General features: G+C 39.0%; 2 protein-coding genes across 2 annotated transcripts; both read left to right on the forward strand.

The window, feature by feature from the left end:
- The first annotated feature begins 6,635 nt into the window (after positions 1–6,635).
- Positions 6,636–10,743, forward strand: LOC149394040 (G-type lectin S-receptor-like serine/threonine-protein kinase B120). Its single transcript, XM_089617345.1, has 8 exons — positions 6,636–7,592; positions 7,780–7,890; positions 7,982–8,211; positions 8,299–8,509; positions 8,596–8,833; positions 8,950–9,100; positions 9,172–10,305; positions 10,396–10,743. Exons 1-7 carry the CDS (start codon positions 7,196–7,198, stop codon positions 9,460–9,462), a joined length of 1,629 nt encoding a protein of 542 aa, XP_089473471.1. The 5' UTR covers positions 6,636–7,195; the 3' UTR covers positions 9,463–10,305; positions 10,396–10,743.
- LOC149394041 (G-type lectin S-receptor-like serine/threonine-protein kinase At1g67520) lies at positions 6,648–7,145 on the forward strand. Its single transcript, XM_089618245.1, has one exon. The coding sequence runs from the start codon at positions 6,648–6,650 to the stop codon at positions 7,143–7,145; it is 498 nt and encodes a 165-aa protein (XP_089474371.1).
- Positions 10,744–12,833: the final 2,090 nt, after the last annotated feature.

Genomic DNA, 12,833 nt, shown 5'->3' on the forward strand with positions numbered 1-12,833 from the left:
TTGGGTTCGGGTTTTTGAGTCGTGATGTTGGATTTGGATTTAAAGAATTAACTCGTTATCGGATTTTTCACGGTTTGATGACAGTTTTGGACGGATGAGCGAGAACGGACGAGTCAAAAACGACGAAGCCGGACTTTGAAGTTTTCAAGAAAAAGAGTTATCGAAGTAAAGCTTGATTAACTCGTGAGTTTTTTTAATCGCTTACAACGTTTAAATACTCTTAATTGGTTATTTCAATGTATTTCCTTTATTTAAATAAATAATTTATGATTATTTATTTAATAACGTTTGAGAATTTAATTTAACTATTCCATTTGGAATTCTCGGTTATTTTAATTTCGGATTAATTAATTTATTTAAGACTCCTAATTATTATTGAATTTTATTTCGTATCATTCTCGATACGAAAGTATACGAGTCTTGAATAACTTTAACTTCCGAAAAAAAACTGGAGAATAATAAATTAAATTCTCGAATACCGAACCGACTTGAATCTAATTCCGACACCGAACCCTATCTTTTTCAAGTAACCTCGAATCCAATAACTAACGAACTTTCAACCTCGAATGCTAATTCTTTTAATGTTTCGAAAAGTGTCACGTATCTCGGAGACACGTTAAAATCAAGATATCGCCGAGAGTCGTCGAGCTTCTGTCGATCTATTCCGGGTAAGCGTGGAGACATAAGTCAACTACTTACCAAGGGAATAATCATGTTTACGTGCATTTACGTGTTAATAAGAATAAAGAGTAGGAAAGCCTTAAAAGATGCAAACACCGAAGATTAAGGCTTCGGCCACTCTTTATGGAAAATTTTAGTTGGGTTTTTACCCATAGGTTCAAACGCTAACTAGAACCAGCTATGTTGCTATTTTGTTGTAGTTAGTTTCCTCTGCTAACCATAGATTTTGCGTAGATGTGAGGTGACAAGAGAGCATGTTGGACTCTCGGAATTTGAGCCGAGGATAGAAGTACCGGGAGTCACGTCCTGAGTCTTCAGTTTAAAACACTTAACGAGCATGAAAGTGAAACCATAATTCTATCGGGATTTATCCCGAGACGCTCTCTTGTTTGTAATTAGTTGTATACTCTATAAGCTAGAGTATCCAAATAATAAATAATGTTGTCGGTGGTACCCACGAGTTCCGACTCGTGTTGAGGACTAAGACGGTCCTGATGGTGCTGAGTACTCCACGAAAGCTGCTGAGAGCATCCCGTTCTAGCAATTGGAAAGGTCGCCCCGGCGAGCCCATTTGCTGTGTCATGATGACACGTAGCGCCGGCGCCCGACGAAGATGGTACCACTAGTGGATCCCAGACAGTCTTAAAACACCAAACCACTGATGACTACTGCTCGAAGTCTGAGGTTGGATTCTTGTCATACCAAGGTTATAGCAGGGGATGTTGTATAATCTTGTGGAATGGCAGGTGATAGCGTAGAGCGAGGCCCCGCGTTAGGCAGGCTCTAGGATCTTATGAATTTGCATATTGCATCCCTATGTGTTTGTTTTCACGTCCCATGACATTAGTCATTTTTATTTCTCTAAGTTAGACTCCCGCTTACTGAGTCAATCGACTCATAGCTTTATGACCCTTGGTAATGTAGATAAGGATAAGGCGGCGATGTGAGCAATGGAAATGAAGATCGAAACCGGGCGTGTATCTCTTGACCTATGGGCTACTGGGAACTCACTCGGAATCAAATTACTATACATTAGTATTTTGTAAAACTCTGATTAACTACGCTCCCCAAACTATCCCTTGTATATATACTTAAAATCGGGAGCTTGTGTATAAATAAGAGTCGTTATGAGACTCTAACTCCTAAACTTTAAACGCGAAAAATTTCCCGAGATTTTTGTATAACCACTAAAATGTTATATGTTTAATTATCATATGTTTAATATTTCCGTATTTTAATTATGTAATATATTTTCGTATTATATATTAAAGTTTCGTGTTGTTATATTTATATTGCGTACTATCTCGGGGTTGGCCTTTGGCTCGCGAGCGAGTTGATGACGTTCGCGGGTCATGACACTGTCACTGCAGTAATAACTATAGAAGGGGGGATTGGAGAGATGAAATCATATATTACATCACAACTGGCACGGTCCCGTCCGACTAGATGGCGAAACGCAAACTCGTACTAAGAAGTGCAAGATTATGCGTGATAAACGGAAACCTGTTCAAAAGAAGCTTCGCAGGACCATACCTCAAGTGCGTTGGTACAGATGAGTCAAAATGAATCCTAGAAGACGTACACGAGAGAGAATGCGAAAGTCATGCAGTGGGAATAGCACTCGCCATCAAAATAAAGAGGCAAGGCTACTTTTGGCCGACCATGTTGGCAGATTACGAGGCGCACTAGCGCCGCTGCGACCAATGCCAACGCCACGCAACTAACATAAAAAGACCGGCAGAAGAGTTGTCCTCCATCTCGGCTCCATACCCATTCATGAAATGGTCTATGGACATCGTAGGACCAATGCCGGCCGCCCCCGGTGGACTAAGATTTTTATTAATCTTAACAGATTATTTTTCGAAACGGGTCGAAGCCGGCGCCTTCGTCTTGATCAAAGACGTCGACGTCGAAGCATTCATTTGAAAAAATGTCATCTATCGGCACGGGATTCCCCACAAAATCGTAACGGACAATGGGTCACAATTTATATCCAAAAAGTTCAGAACGTTTTGCTACAATAACAACGTGGAACTAAGGATGTCAACACCACGATACCCTCAGGGAAACAGACACGTGGAAGCAGCAAACAAGACCATCGTAAACTCCATCAAAAAGAAGCTCACGACTAAAAAAGGACGATAGGCAGAAGAGCTACCAAGTGTGCTCTGGGCCTATTGAACCAGCCCGTGAAGGCCGACAGGGGAAACTCCGTTCTCCTTTGTACATGGAGTCGAATCAGTCATCCCGGTCGAACACCAAGTGCAGACTCTAAGGACGATGCAGCATTTGATCCCTACATAAGGGTGCGTAGGCAGCCTTTCTTTGCAAAGGCACAGTCCCCCCTTGATAAAAATATTTAAACCACTCCTTTCGAGCAGAACTACAAAAATATGATGATAGGGCTCCGGAGCCCACACTTCGTCTGAAAGGCCCAGACCTCGATCTAGGACTAAGGTGTAAACACCTCACGACCAAGGCGAGATCCGAAATCTTACTTCGTCATCTCACGTAACATCTGAATTAGAGGCCGCACCTCGACAATGTTGACCTCACCCAAGAAATACAAAGTGAAAGTTTTAGATCACGGCGATCTAAAAGACTTGACAATGTCTGGGTAAAATTCATTTGATTACTTCAGGCTAATGGAAAAATTTTAGATATTCGGCGATCTAAAAGACTTAGCAAAATATAAAAGACATATGTCCACGTGACTCCGGTCTAAGGGAAACATTTCGGATGCTTCGACGATCTGAAAGACTTGGCGGATTTAAAAGATATTCATCGTACGACTTCGGCCTAAAATCTTAAGGGAAACATTTTGGATATCGGCGATCTAAAAAACTTAAACATATTTAGAAAGACCGAGTTGGCTAAGACTTTGACTTAATAATATTTGAGGGAGGCCCTCGGGATATAAGGGCGACCTAAAAGACTTAGACAAATTTTACAAATATCCGTGCATTCATAAAATAATTTGGCGAGCTAAAAGACTTGGAAAATATTTAAGAAATGAAAATTGCATTAAATAATAAATGATAACAAATAATACAAATAAGATAGGGGTACCGAAGGCCCCTATAATTGTTTCAAAATAAGTAAAAATTTTGCCCAAAACAAACGGCCCAAACGAACTGATGAAAAACAAAAAAAAAAAGAAGGCAGAGGTCATGGAGAGCAAGACTTCGAGCTCAAACTTCGGGATGCTCCGGGGTCGGGGTGAACGGCTGCGCGTCCTCGTTGACCTCCGGAATCGGGTTCAGGGCTTCATTCGTCACACACATCATCGACCCGTGCTCGTTAAAGGGAGGAACTTCTGGCTCTAGGACCTCGACAGGGATGTCGGGGGCGGAGCCGGCAGGGACCTCGGGAGGGGAACGATCTGCGTAAGGAGTGAATGGGATATCCTCGACCTCGGGAACAGCAATGGCGGCATACTCCGCCTCTGTTGTCAATGGTGCCCACAAGAAGAGTAGTAGTGTCTATTTATGTACATTTGATGTCATATAGTCTTACGAAGACTCTTGCTTGTAATTGCTTATTGATTAATAATAAAGTTGAAACGTTCATTCATTCTTTCTTTGTTTGAAGCTTTATGATAAAACCTTAGTCTTTTAGTCCATAAACAAACTTAACAACTTACGAAGAGACAAATGTAGATTTGCATGAACAAACTCTTCGTAGTTTGCTTAAAACGATATATTCGCAATCTTAGGGTCAAAGGACTATTGACCTCAGTATGATTGTTAGAAGAATCTATGATGTCTGGTTATGAGGCATTGAGAGTTGGAGACTCTATAGTTCTTCTAGGTATATTCCGAAGGTACTGAATTGACCAGTGCACTTCTGGAGACAAGATAAGAACAAACCATTTAACCTCTTATGTCTCGAAGTCACTATGTATGAATTGCATCATGCTTACCTTAATCCTGAAATGAGACATGCCATTTCACACCTTAGTATTCTCATTTGAGAAAGTCAAATTTCGGACTCACTATGTGATTCCGAACAAGGCCTATTGGTGAGGTACTAAGTTGTGAGTCTGTCATGAGTAACTTTGTGAAGTTCTCATAGATATGGAATTCATGTACAAGATTGCTGAAATGCAATGTATGTCACCTCATGCTTTGTTCCTTGGAGTGTGAATAAATGAACTGGCCAGTGTCCAAATTGAGTCCTGACTCTTTTGGATGAAACAATGTGACTTGTTAGCTCCTCGTCAATACATTGTTTCTAACTTATTCACAAGCGACAAAGGAGTTGAGGAAATAACAGCTAGAAGGGTAAAATGGTAATTTAGTAAATCCCGACTAGCTGATGACATTCATGAAGGGTAAACATAGATAATATTCAGTGGATCCGCTCATCATAATTAGGTTGAATTCTTGAGTAGAAAATAAATTCATTTGAACCGAGAGATTTTCAGTGTCAACTCTTTAGTGGAGTCAGTTGGCATTAAGCTAAACTTGGAAAAGGTTTGTGAACTTTTGAGTCCAAGTGTTTAGCTCAAGCTTTGTTCATTTGGGTCCATGAGGTCACTGTCACGAATCACATCGAGTAGGAATAGTTAAACTGGAAGCTAAGTCAAAACAATAGCGAAAATTGTCGAAAGGGTATTTTTGTCCTTTTGGACATAGGACGAAATGAATGTCAATAATTTTTTTTTACAAGGTCATTTGATGACAAATGAAACTTAAAACACTCAGCCATTAATAGTTTATTGGGCCTTGAGGATTAATTTCATTTCATAGAATTTTACTTGAAAATTCTTAATGGGTTTTTCTTATGTTGTCATGAACAAATGAAGAAACATCTAGAAGCTCCTTCTAGAAGCTCAAATTTCGTCCAACCCAAGGAAAATAAGGCTGAATTTCGTTCATGCCATAGTGGGAAAGAGAGTTTATTTTGTGCATTGATGTATGAAGATACTTGCCAAAAGAAAAAGAGGAAACAAATTTCCTTAAGAAGGAAAGTGCATTTTCGGCCAACTAAGAGGAAATCAAATGAGGAAACAAATCCTAAGCCTTCATGAGGCATGTTGGACGTGCAAGGCAATAGGAAAAGAGGAAACTACCTTTTGAAGGTAATCCTCCTCCTATAAATAGGAGCCTCATTCCTCACATTTCATTCATCCAAGTTTAAGAGATTTGAGAGACTCTCTCTCTAGAACTTTGGCCGAACTCCTCTCTCTCTCTCTAGTTTATTTTCGATTTTGTTTTGGCACCTAGGTCCTCATTTGACCTAGAGTTTAGCTCTGCGACTTCAAGACTCGTTCTTAAGTCGTAGTGTTTAAAAGTGCCCACTCACTGATTCCTTCTTTTCGAGTGATTTAGTGATAGAAACTTTCGTGGTTGCTCGAGGTGCCGAGGAAAGAAAGAGAGATGTGCTGCGAGGGGAGACGAGTGTTGCAAACTTTCCAAAAGCTTCTTCAAAGTTCAAGCTTTAAGAAAGGTTAGTAAACTCTTAGCTCATATTCGTTTTTAATTACATGTACTTGCTTCGTTGTCTAGGTTAGTAAAAACTGTTTTTACTTGAAAAGAAATTTTTTAAAATTCCGCCGCTTCCCGAAGCGTTTAATCTTTTTCTTAAACCCTAGATCAATTCCAACAGCCTCGTACTGAGCAATGTCATCCTCAGTATCTTTGAGTTCGCCGGTCGAGTGGAAAATATCCCCCTTCAATGCCTCCGAGATCAACTCTTTGTTGCCCCGGCACTGCTCGAGCTTCTTTAAGACGAGGACGGCCTCATCCATCTTCTTCTTTTGAATTGGTAGTGCGTGGTGATTTACTTACTGGTAGTGCGTGGGAGAAATTCCTTGGAAGAAGACTTTGGTGCGAGAAGGGTCCACGTTGAGGTCAACCCATCTGGCCCACGTGCTCATCCCTTTTGCGAACGCCGTGAGCCGGTCCATGTCTTTGTACAATCTGGTCCCCTCTCTCATGTAGTCCCATCTGTCTATCCGGTTCATGGCAGATGTGGAAAACAAGATGGTTTGGATTGCGAACAGAGAAAATCCATTAGATGACACTTCGGGATATCTCAATTTCACTCGGGATGGCCACATGGTGATCAGCAACGACCGAGGAGCCTCTTTCACCATCAACTCAGGCAAACCTGCGATGCATCCGAATAAGACTCTCGTGCTTCTCGACTCAGGAAATCTTGTCCTAAAAGCCGGTCAACAGATCGTGTGGCAGAGCTTCGATCATCCGACGGACACGATTCTCCCGGGCATGAAGATCGGCTTGTTCGACTTGAAGAGTCGAACTCGGAATCGATTCCTCACCTCGTGGATCAGCCCGCAACTTCCATCTTCCGGAGCGTTCACACTGGGAGTCAACCCAAACAACACGAAACAACTCGAAGTTCGGCGGAGAGGGATTCCTTACTGGCGCAGCCCTGCCCGACCTGGAATGACAAGAATCAGAGTGGCATCCCTTGGGAGGATGACGGGACTCGCATAAAGTTCAGCTACACCTCAAATGAAAATGAAAGTTACTTTTCCTACGAAACTATGCATTATGAATTCTCATGGATTGATATAAATTCTACCGGGAATATACGCTCCTTTTTTCAAAAGAACGGCGGCAGAACTTTATCATTAAGCGCGGCTGTGGTCTGTGATCAACAAAAGGAAGATAACTCCAAAGGTTGCATAGAGCAAAAAGCTTCAAAATGTAGTGCCGGTGATGAATTCGTGGGCGTAATCGCAAACATGAATTCATGGATTGGTTCACAAAATGTCAGTATGAGTCTGAGTGACTGTGAACAGGAATGTCGTAATGACTGCTCTTGTAAGGCTTATGCCTCTTCCTCGCCCGATGGAACGGGCTGCGACTTATCCACGGGAGATAGGTATAATCCATCTGAAAATGAAGTCGCGAAGCAGATTTACGTCCGCAACACTAAAGGTATAGCAAGTTTTATATAAACCAAGCTTTTTTTTTTTTTTTTTTTTTTGTTATCTGTCCAAGTTTGATGATGATAATGATGGAATCTATTAAGTTTCAAATATAACTGCTGAAACCAAGCTTCAGTATATAATTTTTTCTTTATAAATATCTTTAATATCTGTCTCTGAATATTCATTTTTTGAAGGATCTCCATTGAAGAAGAACCGGCAACGAGTAGTTATTGTCGGTGTAGCTATTTCTTTGGGTCTAACATGTTCATTATGCTATATCCTATGGAAATACTGCTTCTCTAAAGGTATTACATTTGTCAAAAACTCGTTCAAGATCTTGAGTAAATCAGAGCATGAGTTTAATGGTGTTGTTTGGCTATAAAATCAAATACACAGGGAAATCAGAAAGCAATCAAAACGATATAGGTCAAGACACACAGAAATTTCTAGCAGAACTTGGGACTAGTATAGCAGCAATGGATGGAAGTGGATCACATGATATAATGATAAAAGGAAAAACAGATAATGAACTACCTATGTTCGCGTCTTCCACCATAGAGACCGCTACAGAGCACTTCTCTGAGGAAAATAAACTTGGTCGAGGTGGTTTTGGGCCTGTATATAAGGTAAGATATTAAACTCCATAAAAACTATGTGAATTTCATTGCATTGAATTGAAAATTTATTCAAGTTTTTATGTGCTATCCTTGTAGGGAAAGTTGGTCGACGGGCAAGAGATCGCAGTGAAAAGACTTTCCGAACGATCTTCTCAAGGAACCGAGGAGTTCAAAAATGAAGTTATGTTGATATCGAAAGTGCAACACAGAAATCTTGTGAGACTATATGGTTGTTGCATCAAAGGAGAAGAGAAACTGTTAGTTTACGAGTATCTTCCAAACAAAAGCTTGGACACTTTTCTTTTCGGTTCGTTACACTTTTCATTCTTTTTCTATGTTCTTCATATACAAGATTTACAAGCCTGTTATATAATTGGAAAGGTTTTATGGCAGATGAATCAAAGCGAATGTTACTCGATTGGAAACTACGGATGAATATCATCGAAGGAATTTCTCAAGGGCTTTTATACCTTCACAAGTTCTCGAGATTGAAGATTATCCATAGAGATCTCAAAACTAGCAACATCTTGTTAGACAACAATATGAATCCAAAAATATCAGATTTCGGAACAGCCAAAATATTCCAAGACAACGAATCTCGTGCAAACACAAACCGGATCGTTGGAACATAGTAAGTTCAATATAAGTTTTCTCTGCATTTATTAACATTATACCAAAAAAATGTTTATATAACAAAGTATTTAGCATCTGCAAACTAATCAAATTTTATTTGAAAATTGAAAACAGCGGTTATATGTCTCCCGAGTATGCCCAGTACGGTCTATTTTCTGTGAAATCTGATGTTTTTAGCTTCGGAGTCATGATTCTAGAAATCATAAGTGGCAAGAGAAACACAAGTTTCGATCACTCGGATCAGTCTCTAAGCTTAACAAAACATGTAAGTTAGAATACATCCTCCAATTCTTTCATCACTCTCTTTAACTCCTCATAAAACCTTGCAAATTGCAGACATGGAATTTGTGGAAAGAAGAAAGGAGTTTGGAGCTAATGGATCCAATATTGGCCGAAACATATTGCTCAACATTTGAATTTGAACGATGCATTCATATAGCGTTGTTGTGCGTGCAAGAGAGCGCAGAGGATCGACCAAACATGACTGATGTCGCGTCTATGCTTCTTGGAAATGATGCAACAAATCTTCCAGATTTGAGACAATCAAACATCTCTGATCTTCCAACAGACAATATGGAGTCCTCCTCTGTAAACGGTGTCACAATTACAACCACATACACTCGATAGCACTCCAACTCCATGGTTTATATTCCATGCTTATTTCATTTTGTAAGAAGAAATTAAAAACCATAACTTGGCGATATATATTAGTTAACAAAACATTGTCGTTGATTTAAAATTGTGAACTGCATTGTATTACCTTTTGAAACATTTTTTTTATGGTTGTCCATATGAGCTTTCTAAATAGAAGATGGGTTGTGGGTAGTGAGCTGATATAGCCCGGGACTGAGATCTCATAACGGGAGGCGTGATTAATGGAAAATTCGTAATTAAAAAGTGTTAGTCTTTCACAAACTTAGTCTCTCCTCTTCAGAGAAAGACTAAGTTGATTTTGGTTGAAAGATGGTTTTCATTAATGAAAAGAGACCTATTTATAGGTAGGTCATCAAATTACAACAGGACTTTTCTTAAAGGGCTTTTTTTTCTTAAATAAAGACTCCTACTACTTAACAAAAAGTAAAACCTCAACAGCTAATAAAATAAAAGAGGCTGCTACAGAGCACTTCTCCGAGGAAAATAAACTTGGTCGAGGTGGTTTTGGGCCTGTATATAAGGTATGATTAAATTCCATATAAACAATGTGAATTTCATTGCATTGAATTGAAAAATTATTCGAGTTTTTATGGCCATCCTTGTAGGGAAAATTGGTCGACGGGCAAGAGATCACAGTGAAAAGACTTTCTGAACGATCTTCTCAAGGAACCGAGGAGTTCAAAAATGAAGTTAAGTTGATATCGAAAGTGCAACATGGAAATCTTGTAAGGCTATATGGTTGTTGCATCAAAGGAGAAGAGAAACTGTTAGTTTACGAGGATCTTCCAAACAAAAGCTTGGACACTTTCCTTTTTGGTTTGTCACACACCACTCATGATTTAGCTTTCATCTTCATATATTGTATTCTAAAATGTCAGGTAAAAAATGAGAAATGTTTTGTGACAGATGAAACAAAACAAGTGTTACTCAATTGGAAACTACGGATGAATATTATCGAAGGAATTTCTCAAGGGCTTCTATACCTTCACAAGTTCTCGAGATTGAAGATTATCCATAGAGATCTCAAAACAAGCAACATATTGTTAGACAACAACATGAATCCAAAAATATCAGATTTTGGAACAGCAAAAATCTTCGGAGAGAACGAATCTCATGCAAACACCAACCGGATCGTCGGAACCTAGTAAGTTCATTACTAGCTCTTTTCCTTGGCATCATTGAGTCACCTGCAAGAAAAATATTTATCAAAATTCTTGTTCTATCCACTAATTAGATTGTGGTTGAACGTTGAAAATAGTGGTTATATATTTCTCCCGAGTATGCAATGGACGGTCACTTTTCCATGAAATCTGATGTGTTTAGCTTCAGAGTAATGGTGCGCGAAATCATAAGCGGCACGAAAAACACGGGTTTCTATCCTTCGGATTATTACATTTCTAGGTTAGGATAGATAGAAATTGGATTTGAGAATTGAGAAAACTAACTCTCATCTTGAATGATTGAGAGTGAAAATGTTTATTCCAAAACTTGAATGATAAAAGTACAAGTAAATGACTTTATATAGCCATGAAACATAAGGAAAATAAAGGAAAATACAATGAAACAAATAAAGGAAAAATAACTTGTTCAACTTATCGTTTATTAGACATAAACGACACATACAAACTTATTTGATCTCTAATACACCCCCGCAAGATGAACTTTCCCGAAAGTTCATCTTGGATTGAACTTGGATATCAAAGAAGACAACTCGGAGAAAACCTCGATCGAATGAATGAAGAAAAAATTGACTTTGTGAAGAACCGGTCTTGTTTTGAGAAAAAAATTTCTCTGAGACATTGAACAGAATGTGGCCGTAAATTTTCGGACTCTGTGCACACAAATCCCGATAAAAAAAAACTCGATAGCTTCCCAAAAAGCTCCCCCAAACTTGAACATTGCTTGTCCTCAAGCAACACAAAACTAGATAATAAAATAAACACACCAAAGAAGTTACACTAAAAACGAATGGTGATCACAAAGTTTAGCAACAATGTCAAGTGTTAGTTAAATGCCTCAACCTACAAAAATTTCCGAATCCAAGTCAATCATCATATGAAACCAAGAAAAAAATAATTAGATTGACTAAATGGCCTTTTGCAACACGTTCCCGATCAAAATCCCCCGTGTGTGAAATATGTCCCGAAAGAGAGAGAGGTCAACTCAATATGTTCGTTCACATCTTCTAATGTCAAATGCTCAAATAATAATGAGATGAATGTGAATCGAACACCATAATGCTTTTCGCCGCTCACTCTCCACTAATGCAAGACACTTACCGAGGAAATCAATAGGGCTTTGTCGGCTTGTAATGTTAGGCTAGGGTCAACGGTAGGATACGGTCAAAATGTGGCTAAAACGTCAACCTAGCGACTCAATCTCACCAACTCACAAACTTTCTCATGATGTTACTTACTCACCCATTCCCACGTTCATGGCATAAAATTTCACCTTTCGAGAACGTTTTCTTTCTTAAGCCTTTACTTCCCAATGTTTCCCCCCAAACTTTGACTATGCAACGTCTAGTCTCTAAAATCAATGTCACAGAATACCACGCCCGAAACTAATACAAATAAATAATAAAATGCATAAATTAAACACTCCTTTTTTGTAGTTTTTTTTTTTCTCTTTTTTTTTCATTCATTTTTTTTTCTTTTACAAAACAATAAACATAAAAACGAACAATCACCGGCGTGGTGTCTAATGAACCATAAAACACATAGAGACTAGTCGAAGAACATGTCACAAAATCGAAAGAATTCACTCGAGAGTCGCTAAGTTAACGGGGTTCTTTGTGGGATTTGAAATATTATTGGCTCGGCTTTTTCTGACTAAGTATCGAGAAAGGATTAATCGTTCGGCTTTTTCTGAAAGGGTGCTCAAGGAAGTATTACGGGTTGGCTTTTTGGCTCTGATCGGTCCAAATGAAGGCCTATGTCATGTTCCCTAGGTTCGTGTCAGGTCATTTCGCCTCGAAGAGGGCTAGAGCGGTTCTTAGTGTTCGTGAGCTAAAAGACATTTAAAGATGTGATCGAACCTCTAAGGACTACTCAAACCCCGGGACGGACGTGTGTGCATAAATGGGAAAAATCAACCGAAATTGCGTTACTCAAACCACTAGTCAATCACAATGAAGCACAAAAAAAAAAAAAATTAAAATTGACTCGAACTCGGATTTCTTTGAAAATACATGGTATCATTGGCAAGTAACGAGAGAAAACACTTTAATACTATCACTTATAAGCAATCACCAAACAAAATTAAGAAAATAAAAAATAAAATAAAAAAAACAACCTAATCTAACAGAAATCCCCCACAAAAGTAGTTCACTCCCATAAACTTAA

This window comes from Urtica dioica, chromosome 6 (genome assembly GCF_054948205.1).
Source record: "Urtica dioica subsp. dioica isolate 48M chromosome 6, U.dioica_male_clone48M_v1_H2, whole genome shotgun sequence".
NCBI lineage: Eukaryota > Viridiplantae > Streptophyta > Magnoliopsida > Rosales > Urticaceae > Urtica > Urtica dioica.

Bases quoted from the DNA above. Each gene is read 5' to 3' on its own strand.
- LOC149394041 (XM_089618245.1), top strand. From the start codon at position 6,648: ATGGCAGATGTGGAAAACAAGATGGTTTGGATTGCGAACAGAGAAAAT.
- LOC149394040 (XM_089617345.1), top strand. From the start codon at position 7,196: ATGCATTATGAATTCTCATGGATTGATATAAATTCTACCGGGAATATA. The intron at 8,510-8,595 runs GTTCGTTACACT...GTTTTATGGCAG, and splicing joins CTTGGACACTTTTCTTTTCG to ATGAATCAAAGCGAATGTTA. The intron at 8,834-8,949 runs GTAAGTTCAATA...AATTGAAAACAG, and splicing joins AACCGGATCGTTGGAACATA to CGGTTATATGTCTCCCGAGT.